The sequence below is a fragment of the Muntiacus reevesi genome, chromosome 8, assembly GCF_963930625.1.
Source record: "Muntiacus reevesi chromosome 8, mMunRee1.1, whole genome shotgun sequence".
Taxonomy (NCBI): Eukaryota; Metazoa; Chordata; class Mammalia; order Artiodactyla; family Cervidae; genus Muntiacus; species Muntiacus reevesi.
The window spans coordinates 61,684,569-61,707,826 of record NC_089256.1 but is presented as its reverse complement, the minus strand read 5'-3'; the positions used below and the strand labels follow the sequence as shown (position 1 = coordinate 61,707,826).

Sequence of the window (23,258 nt, the reverse complement as noted above, 5' to 3'; positions counted from 1 at the left end):
CTGAGTGCTCTATGTTGGCTAACAAATTCATCTACCGAGGGATCCAAGATGAAAAACTTGAAGGGCTCTTCAATATCTTCCTTTCCTTCCCCATTAAATCTACCCTCTTATTTCTCTGCCTTGATCTATTCCTTCGTTAATCAAACTTTCTTGAACAGTCTAGAGTATTCCTGAGGGGGTGGGCAGCGGAACATCTGGACTAATGGGTATGAGCTCTGCCCATCTTCTTTTTTTGCACTACCATTAGTAGGCTGTCAACATCGAAGCCTCAGCTAGACTGTGACAACTGCTGGCAGGTGATCAACCTGCCTGTCTTCATCTAATTTACTCTCCATTGCTGTATCCATGTTGTGCAAGTACACAGGTGCCCTTGTTGGCAAAAACCCTCAACCAAAGCCTTAAGCAACCTGTCTTTGGTCTATCTTCCCAGTTTTCTTGGACTATTCCCAGAATAGCCTATGCTCCCTTCAGATTTCTGAGGCTTTACTCCTTCCCCATCCTGGACTGGCCTTCTCTGTCTTATCTACCTTTCAAAGTTGCATTTATTCTTTTTTTTTTTTAATAGGTTTTATTTTTCAGAGCAGTTTTAGGTTCCATGCAAAAGTGAGACAGCAAAAGAGACACAGATGTATTGAACAGTCTTTTGGACTCTGTGGGAGAGGGCGAGGGCGGGATGATATGGGAGAATGCATTGAAACATGTAAATTATCATATGTGAAATGAATCATCAATCCAGGCTTGATGCATGAGACAGGGTGCTCAAGGCTGGTGCACTGGGATGGCCCAGAGGGATGGGATGGGGGGGGAGGGAGGTAGGTGGGGGGTTCAGGATGGGGAACACATGTACACCCATGGAGGACTCAGTCAATGTATGGCAAAACCAATACAACATTGTAATGTAAAATAAATAAACAAATTAAAGAAAAAAAGGGAAGGCAGAGATCCCTTGTCCCCAGCCCACTGTCACATCCCCAGAGGGTATAGTTGCTGCAAATGAGAACCTGTACTGACAGTCAGGTCATAAAGTACTTTCCTGCCCTAAAATTCCTCTGTGCTCTGCCTGTTTATCCCTGCTCCCCACTAACCCACGGGGACCACTGATCTTTTGCTGTCTCCATGGGTTCTGCCTTTTCCAGAATGTCCTAGAGTTGGAATTGCACAGCCTGTAGCCTTTTCACCTCAGTGCCTTCAACTGCATCATGTTCAAAGTTGCATTTATTCTTTCTTTAAAATTTTCAGTTGGAGGATACTTGCTTTACAGTGTTGTGTTGGTTTCAGCCGTATAACAATAGAAATCAGCTATAAGCATCTATATGTGTCTGATAATGGAAATCAGCCATAAGTATCTATCCCCCCCCCTTGATACCCCCATCCCACCCATCTAGGTTGTCACAGAACACCAGAGGGAGAACATGGGATGAACTGAGAGAGCAGCACTGACATATATACACTACCACGTATAAAACAGCTAGCTAGTGGGAAACTGCTACATCACACCAGGAATCCAGACTGGCACTCTGTACTTATTCTTTAAAGTTCAAATGCTACCTTCTTTGAAAAAACATTCCCAACATACTTGCTATGAACAGTCCCCTCTTCTGCCTTCTCAGTTCAGTTCAGTTGCTCAGTCGGGTCCGACTCTTTGCGACCCCATGGACTGCAGCATTCCAGGCTTCCCTGTCCATCACCAACTCCTGGAGCTTACTCAAACTCATGTCCATGAGCTTACTCAAACTTCTGCCTTCTAATACATGATATTCCTTTTACCAGAGGTATGTCATTCTGCTTTGTATTATAAATTATTAGAAATAGGTTGTTTCTCCCCTGAAACTTATAAGTTTTTTGAGTTTAGGTCCCATGTTAGAATTGTTTCTCATATGTGACCCATAGCAATAGCTTTGATATTTATTAAATTGAGCTGAATAAGCTACCCAAACTGGACACATCAAACATTTCAGTCAGGTCAACTTTGTATTGGTCAAAGAGCAAAGCCAACAGTGGTCTTACTGTTATTCTTTTTTTTTTTTTCATGTAGTTCCTTCAGTGAAAAATACATTCTCATAGATGAATATAATCACATTCTCACTCTCCTATGCTCTGGACCCTGTATTAGCCTATGAGACCCATATTTACCTTAATAATTTCTTCTTTATCTGGATGGCCTACACATATAGCCTCTAGCCCCATGTGACCAAAAGTGCAGTCCTTATACCATCTGCATTCTGGTCACCATATGCACAAGTTAAAAATTCAGATTCCTGGGCCCTACCCCAGACCTCCTGAATTAGCATCTCTGTGGCTGGAGCCTGAGAATCTGTTTTGTGAATAAACTTCTCAGGGTTGTAGTACATAGGAAACCTTAAGAATCTTCATTTTAGAGACTTATCAGAGAGTTTGGCTGGGGAGCTCAAGATTTGGTGGATTCTTTGAATTTCTTATTATCTCTAAGAATGACCAAACTTCAAAACATCACAGAAAGTGAACAGTGAAATGTGCTTATCATACACATAGTTCTCTTGGTGAGAAACAGGTAAATGAAAGATTCTGGGATTCAGAAGAGTGAGAAAGCAATGAACTGAATTTGGCCCTGATCTGTTATCATTTGGTAAAAAAGATACATATTCAAGATTAGGAGAAACTATTTAAGACCTGAATCTGACCTTCATTCAGCTTCTTTTCATTTCTCACACAGAGTATTCTATGTTTATTATGTTTATAAATAAACATAGGATTAAATGGGAAACTAACATTACTAAGAATCTTCTGTATGCGAGGCATCATGCTAGGGCTTCCTATATATTACTCATATAATCAGCCACTTGGAGGAGGTCACTTTATCTGCATTTTGCAGAAAAGGAAAGTTAGAGGATGAAGGGTTAAGTAAATTGCTAGTTAGGTAGATTAAGTTATCATGTAGATAGGTTAAATTAGATAGAACAGTAAATGCAAGATTAGGTAAACTGCTAATTTCAGGTTCCAGTTCAATCATTTACTGGATGTGTGAACCCTGGGGAAACTCACTTAGTTCCTCAGAGTTTCAACAGCATCAAGATAAAACAAAGGAGGGGTTACCTTCCTCACAAATTGAGGACTGGTGATGAAGTCAGGTATACATAGGACCCAGCACAATGTCTGGCCCTCAGTCAGTGTAGCAACCATTCCCTCACTTCAGTTTTCTTTCTACCTTGGCTTTTTATACTTTTAAAAAAATTTTATGAAGGAGCCTGTTTGCTCAGAAGCCTGAAAAGGCCTTGCTATTTTAATAGGTGCCCAGAAATACTGTTCGTGGTGCTCACGGCCAACAGCGCTTCCTTTTTCCTGAGGGTTGGCATTCAAGAAAAAGAAACCCTCATCAACCTTTGGCTTCCTTACAGCTTCAAAGAGGCAGTGATATGCGCAGCCCAGGGAAAGCAGCCTCGGTGAGTCATGCTTTCAACTTCCAACTGGTGACATGAAGGACAGAAAGTAGCCACTTCACTACCGCCAGCAACCACAGCAAATGACTGCACTGTGGCTTTCCCAGAGACAGTGTCAGGGAGCCAAGCGCATGCCCTCACAGCTGCCAGACTGCCCCACGAGTCTCAGCGGCCTCCTCAAGTTGAGCTTGTCAAGTTCCTGTGAACTGGCACACCAGGGATCCTCCTGCCACAGGACAAAGGACACCTTTTTTGGGAATGAATTCTCTGATGGCGAAAAAATCGTATCATGATCTTACTTGCAGGTAGTATCAGTGATTCCAGCAGAAATCATGAATGGTTTGGGTTTAAAGTTTTTTTCCCCCCCATGAGCATTTCCTCTTGAGGGCAAGGAGGAACATTTATCACAACCTTATGATTCACTCTCCTAGACTGGCTGTGGCTTCATTTCATCTTTGAGTTCCTGGCCTAAGGCTTAAAAGGTGTCTGCATTGTTACCTGGAGGCAGATGCGTGTTCTCCTATCCTGGTCATCTGCTTTGGACAGTGGCCATAAAACACAAGCATCAGTGATTGTTCTTGTGTCATTCACCCTCCTTGTTCCTGTTTTGAACAATCCAGGCATGTATCTAAACCTTCTTTTCTAATTTACCTTTTTTCTTAATAGTTAACTTACATATTTTAGAATGATGATTTTCCTGGTTATACCACCCACCTTGGGAAACACTAATTGCATTTACTGATTCTAAATTGATTTCTAGGTTCAGGATTTGGGGCTTTAGTGCACAAACCTCCTATCTTCCTACTTATATTGTTCATGACTGTGGATTCTGCTTACTCTTCTCATAGCCGTGGGCTTTAGAAGCAAAAGTCTGACATGCCACTGTTCTCCAAAATGAGGAAGTTTGGCAGCCTCTGTTCCTATTCTGCTTGCTTTTCTACCTTGACTGTTAACATATAAGTTCTTGTGAGAAAAGCCCTTCATTAAATGCCTAAACAAGGCAACAGCAAGGGAAAAAGCAACACAAGCACAGAAGGATGGCGATAGCCTGTACCTGTGTCTGCTCAGGAGGCCCTCTGCTGTTGGTGATCTGCCTAAACCCAATGGGAGCAAGCATCTTAGCAGGATGGGCTTGGAGCCTGAGTTAAACAAACAGCACAGCAGAAGAAGGAAGAAATCAGAAGTTTGGTCGTCAGAGTTTTCTGAATCCTACTCAACATTTTCCAACCCTGTTGGCCTCTGTCTAAAGTCACCCCTGTTCCTGCACTGTTTATTTTTACTGGTATGTAACATCACAGTAAATGATAAACATAGCTTATGGAAACCTTTGGCCTGAGGAAAGGTGCTTTATTTTACTGACAATATGTCCTTTTTTTCTTCTTTTACAACAAATAAAACAATAGCACTCATATTGTTTACAATTATTGAAACAATTTACTCTAATTTGAATTCTTATATATGAGAACCTTTACATACTGACAACTCCCATGGCATCTTTATAAAGTATGGTAAACCTATGGCTGATTCATGTTTATGTTTGGTAGAAACCAACACAATACTGTAAAGCAATTATCCTTCAATTAAAAATAAATAACAAAAAAGTGTGCAGGTCATAAATATGCTGTCTAAAGATAGGCAAAGTAGGTCACAGAGATAGGAAATGAGTTGAAATCACAATGTGAGTCGATGCAATGACGTACGAGTTCAGGTACCCAATCTGGGCTCTGGTGCACTTGACACAGACCTCACCTTCAAAGATGACATTCTCTGGAGACCAGGGTACAGAAAAGGGTAGATTGATGCTCAGTTTTGAAGATGATCATAGTTAAACCCTTTTTATATAACTTAATGATTTCACAGACTTCATGAATGTTAAGTCAGGTGAAGTTTAATTACATTTGCCCATTTCAAAAGATGTCTGACCAAGACTGTATGATACTATGAATAATTATATGCCAACAAATTGGACAACTTAGAGGGAATTGACAAGTTTTTAGAAACATACAGCCCACTAAAACTGAATCAAGAAGAAATAGATAATCTGAGCAGATTGATCACTGGAAGTGAGATAGAATCCATAATAATAATCAAAACTCCTTGCAAACAAAAGTCCAGGACCAGAGGGCTTCACTGGGGAATTCTACCACACATACAAATAAGAACTTACACTGATCATTCTCAAACTTTTCCAAAAGGCTGAAGAGAAGGAAACACTCCCAAAGTTATTTTATGAAGCCACCATTACCCTGATACCAAAACCAGACAAAGACATTGACAAAAAAAAAGTTTTTACAAGACTGTATGAAGTTGCAAACTGTTTCCTAACTCTGGAAGACATGGTGATGTAATACCTACAACTATCAGGGATTCTAAAACAGCAATAACAGTGCCCTCGTCTGCCCGGAATACAGAAGGATGGCTGAACAAACACAGAAGAATGCAACTTTCTCTCTAAGAAATGTCTGCTGGGAACAAGTTCCCACATTGTTTCTACCTCCAGGAAGAAAAGCCTATGACTTACTTTCTGCCTGACTCCTTAATGGTCAGTGGATTCTCTGTTGGGGGGAACTAGATTTGGACACGTTAGGAACTGATGATGAATATGAATTATTGGTGAAGTACATTTGAGCCCACAGTCTACTGGCTTCTGTTTCAGAAACATTCAGTCAGCCAGATATTTAATTTTTCAGTGAGGCAGAGGAAAGGGGACCTGTTCTGGGGTTGCTAAACAGCAATATATATTCATAATTCATTTTGCTTGGGTTTTTGAATATAGTGTTACTTCACAATTATACAGTGCTTGGCCATTTTCAAATTTTCTATTGATGTTTGAAACAGTTTCAGGAGGTAGCTGTTGTTATTCAGTTTTACAGATGAGAAACAGGTGTAGAGATGTTATGTTGCTTAAATCTAGGTCTACCAGATTCCAAAGTTTATGCTTTTTTTTAAAAAAATTTATTTTGAAATAATTATAGATTCACATGAGTTTACAAATAAATGTACAGGTAAGTCCCATGAATTCTTCCCCCAACCTCCTCAAATGTTAACATCTCACACAACTAGCTGCTGCTGCTGCTGCTAAGTCACTTCAGTCATGTCCAACTCTGTGTGACCCCATAGACGGCAGTCCACGAGGCTCCTCCGTCCCTGGGATTCTCCAGGCAAGAACACTGGAGTGGGCTGCCATTTCCTTCTCCAATGCATGGAAGTGAAAAGTGAAAGTAAAGTTGCTCAGTCATGTCCGACTCGTAGTGACCCCATGGACCGCAGCCTACCAGGCTCCTCCGTCAATGGGATTTTCCAAGCAAGAGTACTGGAGTGGGGCGCCATTGCCTTCTCCCACACAACTAGAGTATAGTATTGAAAGCAAGAAAATGACTTTGGCACAATCCACAGTACTTATTCCGAGTTTATCAGCTGTGTGTGTGTGTGTGTGTGTGTGTGTGTGTGTGTAGCTGTATGCAATTTTGTCATGTTCTTTTATATATATATAAATCATACACTGTTCTACCAATTTTAAATATGAAGTCAGACTATAGGAATGAATAAAATGATTTTATCTTCAATAAAACATTATTTATCAATAATCATGTACATTATGCTGTATGTGCTATGCTAAGTTGCTTTAGTCGTGACTGACTCTTTGCAACCCTATGGACTGTAGCCCGCCAGGCTCTTCTATCCATGGGATTCTCTAGGCAAGAATGCTGGAGTGGGTTGTTATGCCCTCCTTCAGGGGATCTTCCTGACCCAGGGATCAAACCCACATCTCTTCTGTCTCCTGCATTGGCAGGCGGTTCTTTACCACTAGTGCTGCCTGGGAAGCCCCAAGTATGTTATGTATGACCAAACAGCTTTTCATTTTTAGTTGCATTAAGAAAAGGAAGAAATTCTACAAAGCTCATCTCTTGGGAGCACTAGACTGTGCTATGTGCCTTTATGGGCACGTCTTCTGGGGGTGATGATAGATATAAAATAGGGAAAAACAATTTATTGTTTTATTGATAATTATGGCAGCACTCATACATGTCAGAAATTTCTATCAGTAAAGGAAAGGTGATCTTACCTTGACTTCAGATTTAGTCTCATCATCTTCCTTTTCCTCTGAGTTTAAATCTGTCTCCGCATAAGGTTCCTCAGATGTTTTCTGATGAGGAACTAGAGAGATAAAGGAAACCTGCCATTAATTTGGCTAGTTGGCTAATAACTCAGAGCACTTAGCCTGACTTGGATCATGCTGATGTAGTTGATTAACAAAGCTTAACTGAGCTGCTACAGTGATTTTCAAAATAGTAGATGAAACTGGAGGTGAAGATGAGATGAAGAAAAGAAAGAGTCCTTGATCCCAGGCACTTGATCCAAAGAGAAAAAAGTCATACCCAACACCATGGAAAACATCAAATTGCAACCAGTCAATCAAGGTAATGTGGTAAAAATGATGGTTTCCATCATTCCCATTTTTAAGGCCCAGTTAAAAAGTTGTTTTCTTCATGGAGTCTTCCTTAACTATTCTAAGCTTCATGGATTCTGCTTATACACTGATGCTTTGGCATTTTCATTTGCAATGTATAACATTGCACTTGTTGCTCTTGGATTGGAAGATTGAATTCTAGGTACCACATTCTACTGAGTGTATTCTTTCCATTATACAGGTAATTAATGAGAGATTATTAATAGAAAATTTAAAAAATACTAAAATCTTACCATTTAAACACACTATGATTATGTAAGAGGATAGAAATTGTTGCTAATCAAATGACCTAACATTCCAGAACTGATGCAATCGCATTTATTAGTGGATAGGATGACTGTGTGAAGAATCTGCTGAGTCTGGAGGAAATTGGGCAGGCTTGCTCTTACTCTTAGCTCTCAATCATTCTCTCTCCCTCCACTCCTTCCCACAGGGCACTAAGACACCTGGGAAACAACCATCTTCAACCTCCATGGTCATTTGGCAGTAAGATTGGGATTTGGGGAGGAGAAGCCCCAGTTAGATTTGCAGCTTTCTAATCCAGTTTTACCAGAAGGCTGCCCTGGGGGTGATGACTACAAGACTAGTAAGTAGTACTTTACATTCTAACTTGTCACCATCACCACCCTTGTATATATAGATCCTTTGGGAAACTCACAGGATACATGTGATTAACCCAGGACAGGATATGAGCATTTCTAGGTCTAGTGGCCGAAATGTCATCCACCTAATGTCACCAATACCAGCCAGATGCTTATGTGTGGCAGACTTGATGGAGGTTGACTGTCTTGCCTCCACAGGCCCTTCCCAAGCCTCTGTGAGCCAACTGGAAGCCCCTTGATCTTCCTGTGGGTTTTTTTTTTTTTTTTCGTTCTATGTAAAATTTTAATAAAAATATAAGAAAAAATACAAACAAAATAAACAAAAAAAGATCTGGTGGATCTGAATATCACAAGCAGGATTCAGGAATTTATATCTGATAACACCCCCTCCCCACTAACTACATAGCTCATCCATGTTTGAAATTACTGATGTAGATAGACCTTACCAGCTTTCCCCTGGTTTTGTTTTGTTTTTCCATTTATTTTTATTAGTTGGAAGCTAATTACTTTACAATATTGTAGTGGTTTTTTGTGATACACTGATATGAATCAGCCATGGATTTACATGTGTTCCCCATCCTGAACCCCCCTCCCACCTCCCTTCCCATCCCATTCCTCTGGGTCATCTCAGTGTACCAGCCCTGAGCACTTGTCTCATGCATCCAACCTGGACTGGTGATCTGTTTCATACTTGATAATATACATGTTTCAACGCTATTCTCTCAGATCATCCCACCCTCGCCTTCTGCCATAGAGTCCAAAAGTCTGTTCTATACATCTGTGTCTTTTTCGCTGTCTTGCATATAGGGTTATGGTTACCATCTTTCTAAATTCCATATATATGCATTAGTATACTGTATCGGTGTTTATCTTTCTGGCTTACTTCACTCTGTATAATGGGCTCCAGTTTCATCCATTTCATTAGAACTGATTCAAATGTATTCTTTTTAATGGCTGAGTAATATTCCATTGTGTATATGTACCATAGCTTTCTTATCCATTCATCTGCTGATGGGCATCTAGGTTGCTTCCATGTCCTGGCTATTATAAACAGTGCTTCTGTGGGTTTTCTAAACATGTTATGTTGAAATCTGTAGTGAAATGCACAGCTAGCTGCCCCAGGTGGTATAACTGCTGAAACTATTTTATACCAATGTACAACACATTGGGCTCCTCGTTCTCTGCAGGATCTCTGTAACCTGAGTGATTCTAGGCATAGTAACAGGAAGCTAGAAATGCATATACTGATTGGCAATACCCATGACCGAGAACCACTTCCCCTTAACTCTGTTAAGTACAGTGGTGGTACAGTGGTGAAGTTAAAGGCAAGGACGAGAGAGCAGTGTTGCCAGAGTTCAAGTTTTGCTCTTCCACATATGAAGCATACATTATCAAAGAGCCTTAGCTTCAGTTCAGTTCAGTTCAGTCGCTCAGTTGTGTCCGACTTTTTGGGACTCCATGGACTGCAGCATTCCAGGCCTTTCTGTCCATTGCCAACTCCCAGAGTTTACTCAGACTCATGTACATTGAGGTGGTGGTGCCATCCAACCATCTCATCCTCTGTCGTCCCTTCTCCTCCCGCCCTCAATCAGGGTGATTTCACGAGTCAGTTCTTCACATAAGGTGGCCAAAGTATCACAGTTTTAGCTTCAGCATCAGTCCTTCCAATAAATATTCAGGACTGATTTCTTTTAGGATGGACTGGTTGGATCCCCTTGCTGTCCACGGGACTCTCAAAAGTCTTCTCTAACAACACAGTTCAAAGCCATCAATTCTTCAGCACTCAGCTTTCTTTGTAATCCAAATTTCACATCCATATATGACTACTGGAAAAACCACAGTTTTGACTAGACGGACCTTGGTTGGCAAAATAATGTCTCTGCTTTTTAATATGCTATATAGGTTGGTCATAACTTTTCTTCCAAGGAGCAAGGGTCTTTTCATTTTATGTCAGCAGTCACCATTTGCACTGATTTTGGAGCCAAGAAAAAAAAAAATAAAGTATCTCACTGTTTCCATTGTTTCTCCATCTATTTGCCATGAAGTGATGGGACCAGATGCCATGATCTTAGCTTTCTGAATGCTGAGTTTTAAGCCAACTTTTTCACTCTCCTCTCTCACTTTCATCAACAGGCTCTTTAATTCTTCTTCGCTTTCTGCCATAATGGTGGTGTCATCTGCATATCTGAGATTATTGGTATTTCTCCCAGCAATCTTGATTGCAACTTGTGCTTCATCCAGTCCAGCGTTTCTCATGATGTACTCTGCATATAAGTTAAATAAGCAGGGTGACAACATATAGCCTTAATGTACTCCTTTCCTGATTTGGAACCAGTCTACTGTTCCATGTCCAGTTCTAACTGTTGCTTCCTGACCTGCATACAGATTTCTCAGGAGGCAGGTCAGGTGGTGTGGTATTCCCATCCCTTGTTTTCCACAGTTTGTTGTGATCCACACAGTCAAAGGCTTTGGTGTAGTCAATAAAGCAGAAGTAGATGCTTTTCTGAAATTCTCTCACTTTTTCAAAGATCCAACATATGTTGGCAATTTGATTTCTGGTTTCTTTGCCTTTTCTAAATCCAGCTTGAACATCTGGAAGTTCATGGTTCAGGTACTGTTGAAGCCTGGCTTGGAGAATTTTGAGCATTACTTTACTAGCATGTGAGATGAGTACAATTGTGCAGTAGTCTGAGTATTCTTTGGGGTTGGAATGAAGACTGACCTTTTCCAGTCCTGTGGCCACTGCTGAGTTTTCCAAATTTCCTGGCATATTGAGTGCAGCACCTTCACAGCATCATCTTTTAGGATTTGAAATAGCTCAACTGGAATTCCATCGCCTCCACTAGCTTTGTTCATAGTGATGCTTCCTAAGGCCCACTTGACTTGGCATTCCAGGATGTCTGACTCTAGGTGAGTGATCACACCACCGTGATTATCTGGGTCATGAAGATCTTTTTTGTATAGTTCTTCTGTGTATTCTTGCCACCTCTTCTTAATATCTGCTGCTTCTGTTAGGTCCATACCGTTTCTGTCCTTTATTGAGCCCATCTTTGCATGAAACATTCCCTTGGTATCTCTAATTTTCTTGAAGAGATCTCTAGTCTTTCCCATTCTGTTGTTTTTCTCTATTTCTTTGCACTGATCACTGAGGAAGGCTTCCTTATTTCTCCTTGCTATTCTTTGGAATTCTGCATTCAGATGGGTGTATTTTTCCTTTTCTCCTTTGCCTTTCGCTTCTCTTCTTTTCACAGCTATTTGTAAGGTCTCCTCAGATGCCATTTGGCCTTTTTGCATTTCTTTTTCTTGGAGATGGTCTTGATCCCTGCCTCCTGTACAATGTCACAAACCTCCGTCCATAGTTTTCAGGCACTCTGTCAATCAGATATAATCCCTTGAATCTATTTGCCACTTCCACTGTATAGTCATAAGGGATTTTATTTACATCATACCTGAATGGTCTGGTGGTTTTCCCTACTTTCTTCAATTTAAGTCTGAATTTGGCAATAAGGAGTTCATGATCTGAGCCACAGTCAGCTCCCAGTCTTATTTTTGCTGACTATATAGGGCTCTCCATCTTTAGCTGCAAAGAATATAATCAATCTGATTTCAGTGTTGACCATCTGGTGATGTCCATGTGTAGAGTCTTCTCTTGTGTTGTTGGAAGAGGGTGATTGCTATGACCAGTGTGTTCTCTTGGCAAAACTCTATTAGCCTTTGCCCTGCTTCATTCTGTACTTCAAGGCCAAATTTGCCTGTTACTCCAGGTATTTCTTGACTTCCTATTTTTGCATTCCAGTCCCCTATCATGAAAAGGACATCTTTTTTGGGTGTTAGTTCTAGGGAGTCTTCATAGAACTGTTCAACTTCAGCTTCTTCAGCATTACTGGTCGGGACATACACTTGAATTACTGTGACATTGAATGGTTTGCCTTGGAAACGAACAGAGATCATTCTGTCATTTTTGAGATTGTATCCAAGTACTGCATTTCAAACTCATTTGTTGACTGTGATGGCTACTCCATTTCTTCTAAGCAATTCTTGCCCACAGTAGTAAATATAATGGTCATCTGAATTAAATTCACCCATTCCAGTCCATTTTAGTTAGCTGATTCCTAAAATGTCAATATTCACTCTTGCCATCTCCTGTTTGACCACTTCCAATTTGCCCTAATTCATGGACCTAACATCCCAGGTTCCTATGCAGTATTGCTCTTTACAGCATCAGACTTTACTTCCATCATGTCATATCCCTAATTGGGTGTTGTTTTTGCTTTGACTCTGTCTCTTCATTCTTTCTAGAGTTATTTCTCCATTGATCTCCAGTATCATATTGGGCACCTACTCACCTGGGGAGTTCATCTTTCAGTGTCCTATCTTTTTGCCTTTTCATACTATTCATGGGGTTCTCAAGGCAAGAATACTGAAGTGGTTTGCCATTCCCTTCTCCAGTGGACCACATTTTGTCAGAACTCTCCACCATGACCCATCTGTCTTAGGTAGCCCTACATGGCATGGCTGATAGTTTCATTGAGTTAGACAAAAAAGCTGTGGTCCTTGTGATCAGATTGGTTAGCTTTCTGTGACTGTGGTTTTCAGTCTGTCTGCCCTCTGATGGAGAAGGATAAGAGGCTTATGGAAGCTTCCTGATGGGAGAGACTGACTGAGGGGGAAACTGGGTCTTGTTCTGATGGGCAGGGTCATGCTCAGTTAATCTATAATCCAATTTTCTGTTGATGGGTGGGGCTGTGTTCCCTCCCTGTTATTTTAGTCAGTTCAGTTGCTCAGTCATGTCTTACTCTTTGCAACCCCATGAATGGCAGCACACCAGGTCTCCCTGTCCATCACCAACACACAGAGTTTACTCAAACTCATGCCCATCGAGTTGGTGATGCCATTCAGTCATTTCATCCTCTGTCGTCCCCTTCTCCTCCTGCCCCAAATCCCTTCCAGCATCAGGGTCTTTTCCAATGAGTCAACTCTTTGCGTGAGGTGGCCAAAGTACTGGAGCTTCAGCTTCAGCATCATTCCTTCCAGAGAACACCCAGGACTCATCTCCTTTAGAATGAACTGGTTGGATCTACTTGCAGTCCAAGGGACTCTCAAGAGTCTTCTCCAACACCACAGTTCAAAAGCATCAATTTTTCGGCGCTCAGCTTTCTTCACAGTCCAACTCTCACATTCATACATGACCACTGGAAAAACCATAGCCTTGACTAGATGGATCTTTGTTGGCAAAGTAATGTGTCTGCTTTTTAATATGCTGTCTAGGTTGGTCATAACTTTCCTTCCAAGGAGTAAGCATCTTTTAATTTCATGGCTGCAATCACCATCTGCAGTGATTTTGGAGCCCGCAAAAATAAAGTCTGACACTATTTCCACTGTTTCCCCCGTCTATTTCCCATGAAGTGATGGGACCGGATGCAATGATCTTAGTTTTCTGAATGCTGAGCTTTAAGCCAAATTTCTTACTCTCCTCTTTCACTTTCATCAAGAGGCTTTTTAGTTCCTCTTCACTTTCTGCCATAAGGGTGGTGTCATCTGCATATCTAAGGTTATTGATATTTCTCCCGGCAACCTTGATTCCAGCTTGTGATTCATCCAGCCCAGCATTTCTCATGATGTACTCTACATATAAGTTAAATAAGCGGGGTGACAATATACAGCCTTGACGTACTCCTTTTCCTATTTCCTGTTATTTACCTGGGGTCAAACTATGGTGGAGGTAGTGAAGATAATGGCTTTAGCTTATTCATCTGCAAAATGGGAGATAATAAGAAAGCCGACAGTATGTATGTATGTATGAGGCCTTAGTGAATTAATATGCACAAAGTGTTTGGGTCTTGGTAAGCACTCATTATATTTTAGCTACTATTATAGCCACAAAAGGGTGCTTCCCAGGTGGCACAGTGGTAAAGAATCCGTCTGCCAATGCAAGAGACACAGAAGATGCAAGTTCGAACCCTGGGTTGGCAAGATCCCCTGGAGTAGGAAATGGCAAGTCACTCCAGTATTCCTGCCTGGAAAACTCAACAGACAGAGGAGTCTGACAGGCTGCAGCCCACAGAGTCGCAAAGAGTCAGAGACAAATGGGCACACATAGCTACAAAAGAATATTTTCACATTCCTTGTGTACTTCAGAGAGGTACAAAGTACCCAAGACACTTGACTATCAAGAGTCAGAGCTGAGATTCCAGCTGCCATCTCTAAGTGGCCCTGACCATGTTCCTTAGACTGTGAAATATAATACTTTATCTTGGCACAGACACAGTTACTAAGGGATCAGATGAATGTGTTTGAAAATCCTGTTATCAACCAGCTAGAATCCACACTCAGTGGTTAATCTCCAAAACAAAAGCATAGGAGCATTATACAAAATAAGCAAGTCGCCTGACCAAAGTCCACAGTACCTGTTCAGACATGTCAAAGATCAGCGGATCCTAGGAGGGTCATTAATTACTGAGAAGTCTTGTGTTTGAAAAGCTGAGAAACAATCTATCATTAAGCTTTGTTTATTTGTAACAAATATATGTCCTTTAAAATAATGAGGGAAATCCAAATAATAATAATAATAAGGGGAAAAAGTCATAGAAAGGAGTATAATTAGTTTTGGGAAATTGCCCTATATAAGAGGTCAGGAAAACCAAGCCCTGTTTCCAACCGTCCAAGAAGGATGTCTCTGTGTGTGCATGTCTGTGTGTATCTGTGGTGTGCATGCATAAGTGTGTCTGACTGTACATGTGTACGTGTGTGTGTGTGTGTGGAAAAATTCTGGAAAGAAATTCACTGTGAATTTAGTGAACTAAACACTAAAATTATAACACTAAACTGTTATCAACTTTTTAATTCTAAAAAGCTTAATATGTGGTAGGAGACAGGGGACTGTAAATTGTATTAAATGGAGAGTTACCAAAAGACCCCATAATTTTCAGATAAATAAAAACTGAAAGAATTTGTTGCAAACAGACGTGCAAAACAAGAAATGCCAAAGGAAGGTTTTCAGCATGATGAGACAAAATACAGGATGGTAATTCAACAATACAGGATGGTAATTCAATAAGGAATAAAGAACATCAGAAATGGTGACTAGGAAGTAAATATAAAATTATCTATATATTTTTTCCATTTTTCTTCCTTTCTCCAAATTTTATTGAAAGATATTTCAAAAAAGACATTTAGTGCTCACTTCGGCAGCACATATACTAAAAGTGGAATGATACAGAGAAGATTAGCATGGCCCCTGCGTAAGAATGACATGCAAATTCATGAAGCGTTCCATATTTTTATGACCCAGAGGGATGGGATAGGGAGAGAGGTAGGAGGGGGGGTTCAAGATGGGGAACACATGTAAATCCATGGCTGATTCATGTCAATGTATGGCAAAACCCACTACAATATTGTAAAATAATTAGCCTCCAACTAATAAAAATAAGTGAAAAAAAAAGATATATGCCTGTTTAAAGCAAAAATTATAATACAACACTGGGGTATGTAACATATGTTGATGTAATATTTAGGATAAGAATAGCACAGATGATTAAATGGCATATGCAACTATACTGTTGCAAATTTCCTTTATTTACACAATGTGCTACAATATTAACTCAAAGTAGATTGTGAGAAACTAGGGACACACATGGTAATACCTAGAAGAAACAGCTGGGGAAAAACAATGCAAAAAGGTATGTGTGTATGTATGTAAAAAGTCAGTAGAGGAATTAAAACAGAATATTAAAAAATGGCTAACCTCAAAAAAGTCAGGAAAGGAGATCAGAAGAATAAAAAAAAAAATATGAGACAAACAGAGAACAAATAATGAAATAGCAGCTCTAAATCCAACTATATCAATACTTACATATTATGTAAAATCAATTAAACACTCTAATTAGAAGATAGAAGTTAACATAATGTTTTTAAAAGGTGAGACCCAAGTAAAGCTGTCTATAAGAAATATACTTTAAAAATAAAGTCAGAAATGGAAGAATGGAAAAAGTGTTATCATGTAAACACTAAGTACAAGAAAGCTGGAATGGCAATATTAATATCTGACAAAGTAGACTTCAATATAGGGCCTATTACTAAAGATAAGAAGGGAAAGAATGATATTTCATTATTATAAAAGGGCCAATATATCTGCAAGATAAAAATAATTATGAATCTGTATATGTTTAATAACAGTTTCAAAATACATGTGGCAAAAAATTATGTGTATATATATATATATATATCATATCCAAGAGTGTTTACTCAGAATGCATGATTGTTTTAACATATAAAAATAAATCACTGTAATCCACCATATAAACCAATAAAGGAGAAAAATCATACATAGCGCTTCCCAGGTGGCACTAGTGGTAAAGAACCTGCCTGCCAATGCAGGAGACATAAGCAAGGCAATTTTGATCCTTGGGTTGGGAAGATCTCCTGGAGAAGCAAATGGCAACTCACTCCAGTATTCTTGCCTAGAGAATTCCATGGACAGAGGAGCCTGGCGGGCCATAGTCCATGTGGTCACAAAGAGTTGGACATGACTGAGCAACTACTAGTAACTAACTATATGCACCAAACAGAGCATCTGAAAAATTCAACAATCATTCATGATAAAACTCTTAACAAACTGGAATAGAAGGGAACTTTCTCAATCTCTTAAAGTATGTCTGTGAAAAACTTACTGCTAACATATACTTCAAGGTGAACAATAAGTTCTTTCCCTACAAATTGGGAAAAATCATGGATATCTGATCTCACCACTTCTGTTAAACGTTCTACTAAAAGTTCCAGCCATTATCATAGGGCAAGGGGAAAAAAAGCATAAAGGCTGAAACAGAAGTAAAATTGTCCTTATTTACAGATGATATGGTTACATTTCTATACAGAAATATATTCCTATTGATAATAGTTATATACGGTAAATTCCACTGATCATATGGCTTTTTAAAAACATGAAATATCTAAGATCTTTACACTCAAAACTACTATATTGTTGAGGAAAATTAAAGGAGACCTAAATAAATGGACCATTATAACATTTATAAGTTGAAAGATTCAACATTGGTGAGATAAAAGTTCTCCCCAAACTGAACTATATATTCATTCAGTGATCTACATATTCATCCTAGAAGAAACTGAAAGGTGATTTTACAATTTATATGGAAATGAAAAGGACCTAAAATAGCCAAAATGATGTTGAAAAATAACAAAGTTGGGAGACTTATACTACATGACCTCAAGTCTTATTAGTAGGCTATAGTAATCAAGACCATGAAGGATTGGTGTAAGGACTCATCTTTTTATTTTGTTCAAAGAACCAATTTTACCACTCTTTTGCTAACAAAATCTTGTTGGCATTTAAAGGTTCTTAATGAAGCCTATTTTATGCTACTGCTATTCTTTCATTTATATTGTTCTACTAGACTGTGAACTTCTCCTGGCATCCAAGCATTCAGTTTTACCTAAATTTATAAGTCTTCAATCCCTGGGCTATTCTATATCTTATATAATGTCTGTTGAAACAGTGACCATTATGTATCTTAAACAAGCATAATCTAAACCCTCATGAGCATGGATGAAACAGAAAGCCACAAAACTTCCTTCCCAAATAACTCACCCAAGGTGGAGGGCTGGCTGATTTTTGGTGACACCCATTTTGGGGAGGACTCAGGATGGGGGGCCACGTGTTGCACTGGGCGAGTCTGTCTGGCTGCCAGTTTCATCAGACTCATTTGTCTCTTGTGAAATATTTCCTGCACGTCACTCAGCTTCTGCAGAACTTTCTGGGCTTTAGCCTACGGGAACAAAGCAGATCATGAGCTAGTGGCTCTGCACTGAATCTGAGAACATGAGGCATTCCCTTTCTCCCATCTTCCCCTCTACCCCTCTTCTCTGAGCATCCATATGCAGGTCATAGCATATCTTGCCTTGTACAGAATTGTGCTTCTAAGAGCCTATACCTCCCACTTGATTGTCAGAAGTTGTATTTTTCCACCACTGTATCTCCAGCACCTGGAACACTGCCAGGCACTGAGGGGTTCAGTTCAGTTCAGCTCAGTTCAGTCACTCAGTTCAGTTCAGTCGCTCAGTCGTGTCTGACTCTTTGCGACCCCATGAATCGCAGCATGCCAGGCCTCCCTGTCCATCACCAACTCCCGGAGTTTATTCACTCATGTTCATCGAGTTGGTGATGCCATCCAGCCATCTCATCCTCTGTGGTCCCCTTCTCCTGCCCCCAATCCCTCCCAGCATCAGGGTCTTTTCCAGTGAGTCAACTCTCTGCATGAGGTGGCCAAAGTACTGGAGTTTCAGCTTCAGCATCAGTCCTTCCAATGAACACCCAGAACTGACCTCCTTCAGGATGGACTGGTTGGATCTCCTTGCAGTCCAAGGGACTCTCAAGAGTCTTCTCCAACACCACAGTTCAAAAGCATCAATTCTTCAGCACTCAGCTTTCTTCAGAGTCCAACTCTCACATCCATACATGACCACTGGAAAAACCATAGCCTTGACTAGATGGACCTTTGTTGGCAAAGTAATGTGTCTGCTTTTTAATATGCTATCTAGGTTGGTCATAACTTTCCTTCCAAGGAGTAAGCGTCTTAATTTAATGGCTGCAATCACCATCTGCAGTGATTTTGGAGCCCAAAAAAATAAAGTCTGACACTATTTCCACTGTTTCCCCCGTCTATTTCCCATGAAGTTATGGGACTGGATGCCATGATCTTAGTTTTCTGAATGTTGAGTTTTAAACCAACTTTCTCACTGTCCTCTTTCATTTTCATCCAGAGGCTCTTTAGTTCCTCTTCACTTTCTTTAGTTTCTCTTCACTGCCATAAGGGTGATGTCATTTGCATATCTGAGGTTATCGATATTTCTCCCAGCAACCTTGATTCCAGCTTGTGATTCATCCAGCCCAGCGTTTCTCATGATGTACTCTTCATATAAGTTAAATAAGCAGGGAGACAATATATAAGCTTGACGTACTCCTTTTCCTATTTGGAAACAGTCAGTTGTTCCATGTCCAGTTCTAACTGTTGCTTCCTGACCTGCATATAGGTTTCTCAAGAGGCAGGTCAGGTGGTCTGGTAGTCCCATCTCTCAAAGAATCTTCCACAGTTTATTGTGATCCACACAGTCAAAGGCTTTGGCACAGTCAATAAAGCAGAAATAGCTAATTTTCTGGAACTCTCTTACTTTTTGATGATCCAGCAGATGTTGGCAATTTGATCTCTGGTTCCTCTGCCTTTTCTAAATCCAGCTTGAACATCTGAAAGTTCATGGTTCACGTATTGCTGAAGCTTGGCTTGGAGAATTTTGAGCATTACTTTGCTAGCCTGTGAGATGAGTGCAATTGTGTGGTAGTTTGAGCATTCTTTGGCATTGCCTTTCTTTAGGGTTGGAATGAAAACTGACCTTTTCCAGTCCTGTGGCCACTGCTGAGTTTTCCAAATTTCCTGGCATATTGAGTGCAGCACCTTCACAGCATCATCTTTTAGGATTTGAAATAACTCAACTGGAATTCCATCACCTGCACTAGCTTTGTTCATAGTGATGCTTCCTAAGGCCCACTTGACTTGGCATTCCAGGATGTCTGGCTCTAGGTGAGTGATCACACCATCGTGATTATCTGGGTCATGAAGATCTTTTTTGTACAGTTCTTCTGAGTATTCTTGCCACCTCTTCTTAATATCTTCTGCTTCTGTTAGGTTCATACCATTTCTGTCCTTTATCGAACCCATCTTTGCATGGAATGTTCCCTTGGCATCTCTAATTTTCTTGAAGAGATCTCTAGTCTTTCCCATTCTGTTGTTTTCCTCTATTTCTTTGCACTGATCACTGAGGAAGGCTTCCTTATTTCTCCTTGCTATTCTTTGGAACTCTGCATTCAAATGGGAATATCTTTACTTTTCTCCTTTGCTTTTTACTTCTCTTCTTTTCACAGCTATTTCAGTCACTCAGTTGTGTACAATTCTTTGCCACACCATGGACTGCAGCAGGCCAGGCTTCCCTATCGACATCAGCAACTCCCAGAGCTTACTCAAACTTATGTCCATTGAGTCGGTGATGACATCCAACCATCTCATCCTCTGTCATCCTCTTCTCCTCCCACCTCCAACCTTTCCCAGCATCAAGGTCTTTTCAAATGAGTCAGTTCTTCACATTAGGTAGCCAAATTACTGGATTTTCAGCTTCAGCATCAGTCCTTCCAATAAATATTCAGGGCTGATTTCTTTTAGGATAGACTAGTTGGATTTCCTTGCTGTCCAAGAGACTCTCCAGAGTCTTCTCCAACACCACAGTTCAAAAGCATCAATTCTTTGGTGCTCAGCTTTCTTTATAGTCCCACTTTCACATCCATCCATGACTACAGGAAAAATCAAAGCTTTGACTAGACAGACCTTGCTTGGCAGTGTAATGTCTCTACTTTTTAATATGCTATCTAGGTTAGTCATAACTTTTCTTCCAAGGAGCAAGTGTCTTTTAATTTCATGGCTGCAGTCACCATCTACTGGAGATTGGTGCCCATCTCCATTTTGGACTCCATTTTGGAGCCCCAAAAAATAAACTCTGCCACTGTTTCCACTGTTTCCCCATCTATTTCCCATGAAGTGATGGGACTAGATGCCATGATCTTAGTATGCTGAATGTTGAGTTTTAAGCCAATTTTCTCACTCTCCTCTTTCACTTTCATCAAGAGGCTCTTTAGTTCTTCGCTTTCTGCCATAAGGGTGGTATCATCTGCATAGCTGAGGTTATTGATATTTCTCCCAGCAATCTTGATTCCAACTTGTGCTTCATCCAGTCCAGAATTTCTCATGATGTACTCTGCATATAAGTTAAATAAACAGGGTGACAGTATACAGACTTGACATACTCTTTTCCCGATTTGGAACCAGTCTGTTGTTCCATGTCCAGTTCTAACTGTTACTTCCTCACCTGCATTTTCATTTCTCAGGAGACAGGTCAGGTGGTCTGGTATTCCCATCTCTCAAAGAATTTTCCACAGTTTGTTGTGATCCACACAGTCAAAGGCTTTGGTGTAATCAATAAAGCAAAAGTAGATGTTTTACTGGAATACTCTCGCTTTTTCAATGATCCAACATATGTTGGCAATTTGGCCTCTGGTTCCTCTGCTTTTCTAAATCCACCTTGAACATCTGGAAGTTCATGGTTCATGTACTGTTGAAGCCTGGCTTGGAGAATTTTGAGCAGTATTTTGCTAGCCTGTGAGATGAGTACAATTGTGCGGTAGTTTGAGCATTCTTTGGCATAGTCTTTCTTTGGGATTGGAATGAAAACTGACCTTTTCCAGTCCTGTGGCCACTGCTGAGTTTTCCAAATTTCCTGGCATATTGAGTGCAGCACCTTCACAGCATCATCTTTTAGGATTTGAAATAGCTCAACTGGAATTCCATCGCCTCCACTAGCTTTGTTCATAGTGATGATTCCTAAGGCCCACTTGACTTCACATTCCAGGATGTCTGACTCTAGGTGAGTGATCACACCATCGTGATTATCTGGGTCATGAAGATCTTTTTTGTATAGTTCTTCTGTGTATTCTTGCCACCTCTTCTTAATATCTACTGCTTCTGTTAGGTCCATACCGTTTCTGTCCTTTATTGTGCCCATCTTTACATAGAACATTCCCTTGGTATCTCTAATTTTCTTGAAGAGATCTCTAGTCTTTCCCATTCTGTTGTTTTCCTCTATTTCTTTGCACTGATCACTGAGGAAGGCTTCCTTATTTCTCCTTGCTATTCTTTGGAACTCTGCATTCAGATGGATATATCTTTCCTTTTCTCTTTTGCCTTTCGCTTCTCTTCTTTTCACAGCTATTTGTAAGGTCTCCTCAGATGCCATTTGGCCTTTTTGCATTTCTTTTTCTTGGAGATGGTCTTGATCCCTGCCTCCTGTACAATGTCACAAACCTCCATCCATAGTTCTTCGAGCACTGTGTGTATCAGATATAATCCCTTGAATCTATTTCTCACTTCCACTGTATAATCATAAGGGATTTGATTCATGTCATACCTGAATGGTCTGGTGGTTTTCCCTACTTTCTTCAATTTAAGTCTGAATTTGGCAATAACGATTTCATGATCTGAGCCACAGTCAGCTCCTGGTCTTGTTTTTGCTGACTGTGTAGAGCTTCTCCATCTTTGGCTGCAAAGAATATAATCTATATAATTTTGGGAATGGCCATCTGTTGATTTCCATGTGTAGAGTCTTCTCTTATGTTGTTAGAAGAGGGTGTTTGCTATGACCAGTGCATTCTCTTGGCAAAACTATTAGCCTTTGCCCTGCTTCATTCTGTACTCCAAGGCCGAATTTGCCTGTTACTCCAGGTATTTCTTGACTTCCTAGTTTTGCATTCCAGTCCCCTATCATGAAAAGGATATCTTTTTTGGGGTGTTAGTTCTAGAAGGTCTTGTAAGTCTTCATAGAACTGTTCAACTTCAGCTTCTTCAGCATTACTGGTTGGGGTATAGACTTGAATTACTGTAATGTTGAATGGTTTGCCTTATAAACGAACAGAGATCATTTTGTGATTTTTGAGATTGCATCCAAATACTGCAAATACTTCAGACTCTTGTTGACTGTGAGTTAATATATGCTGAGTGGGTAAATGCTCACTAAGCCAAATCCATTCATGGTAGAAAAGGATGTCACAAGGCAACTTACAAAAGAATGATTCCAAAATGAGAAATGTAACCTGAATAAAGCCCCTGGTGGAAAAAAGACTGTATTGTAGGGGAAGGGGTAGCTAAATTCTAAGGC

At 40.2% G+C, this 23,258-nt stretch overlaps 2 protein-coding genes and 1 non-coding gene across 10 annotated transcripts in view; 2 read left to right on the top strand and 1 right to left on the bottom strand.

Annotated features, from left to right (window-relative positions):
- The window catches only part of MCF2L2 (MCF.2 cell line derived transforming sequence-like 2), a 272,578-nt gene that overhangs the window by 121,816 nt on the left and 127,504 nt on the right, over nucleotides 1–23,258 (bottom strand). For all 8 annotated transcript variants that reach the window (XR_010664264.1, XM_065943474.1, XM_065943477.1 and 5 more), the window contains exons 13-14: nucleotides 18,094–18,271; nucleotides 7,483–7,574 (exon numbers count right to left, since the gene is read on the bottom strand). Coding sequence is in view for 7 of the 8 variants with exons in the window: in XM_065943474.1 (XP_065799546.1) it covers nucleotides 7,483–7,574; nucleotides 18,094–18,271 (270 nt within the window). In the remaining variant the exon portion in view is untranslated. The remainder of the gene's footprint in view (nucleotides 1–7,482; nucleotides 7,575–18,093; nucleotides 18,272–23,258) is intronic.
- B3GNT5 (UDP-GlcNAc:betaGal beta-1,3-N-acetylglucosaminyltransferase 5) overlaps nucleotides 1–23,258 on the top strand; it is an 80,344-nt gene that overhangs the window by 30,732 nt on the left and 26,354 nt on the right. The gene's annotated exons all lie outside the window — the stretch shown is intronic.
- LOC136173830 (U6 spliceosomal RNA) lies at nucleotides 15,665–15,771 on the top strand. The gene has a single exon (XR_010664310.1). It is a non-coding gene; the product is annotated as a U6 spliceosomal RNA (small nuclear RNA).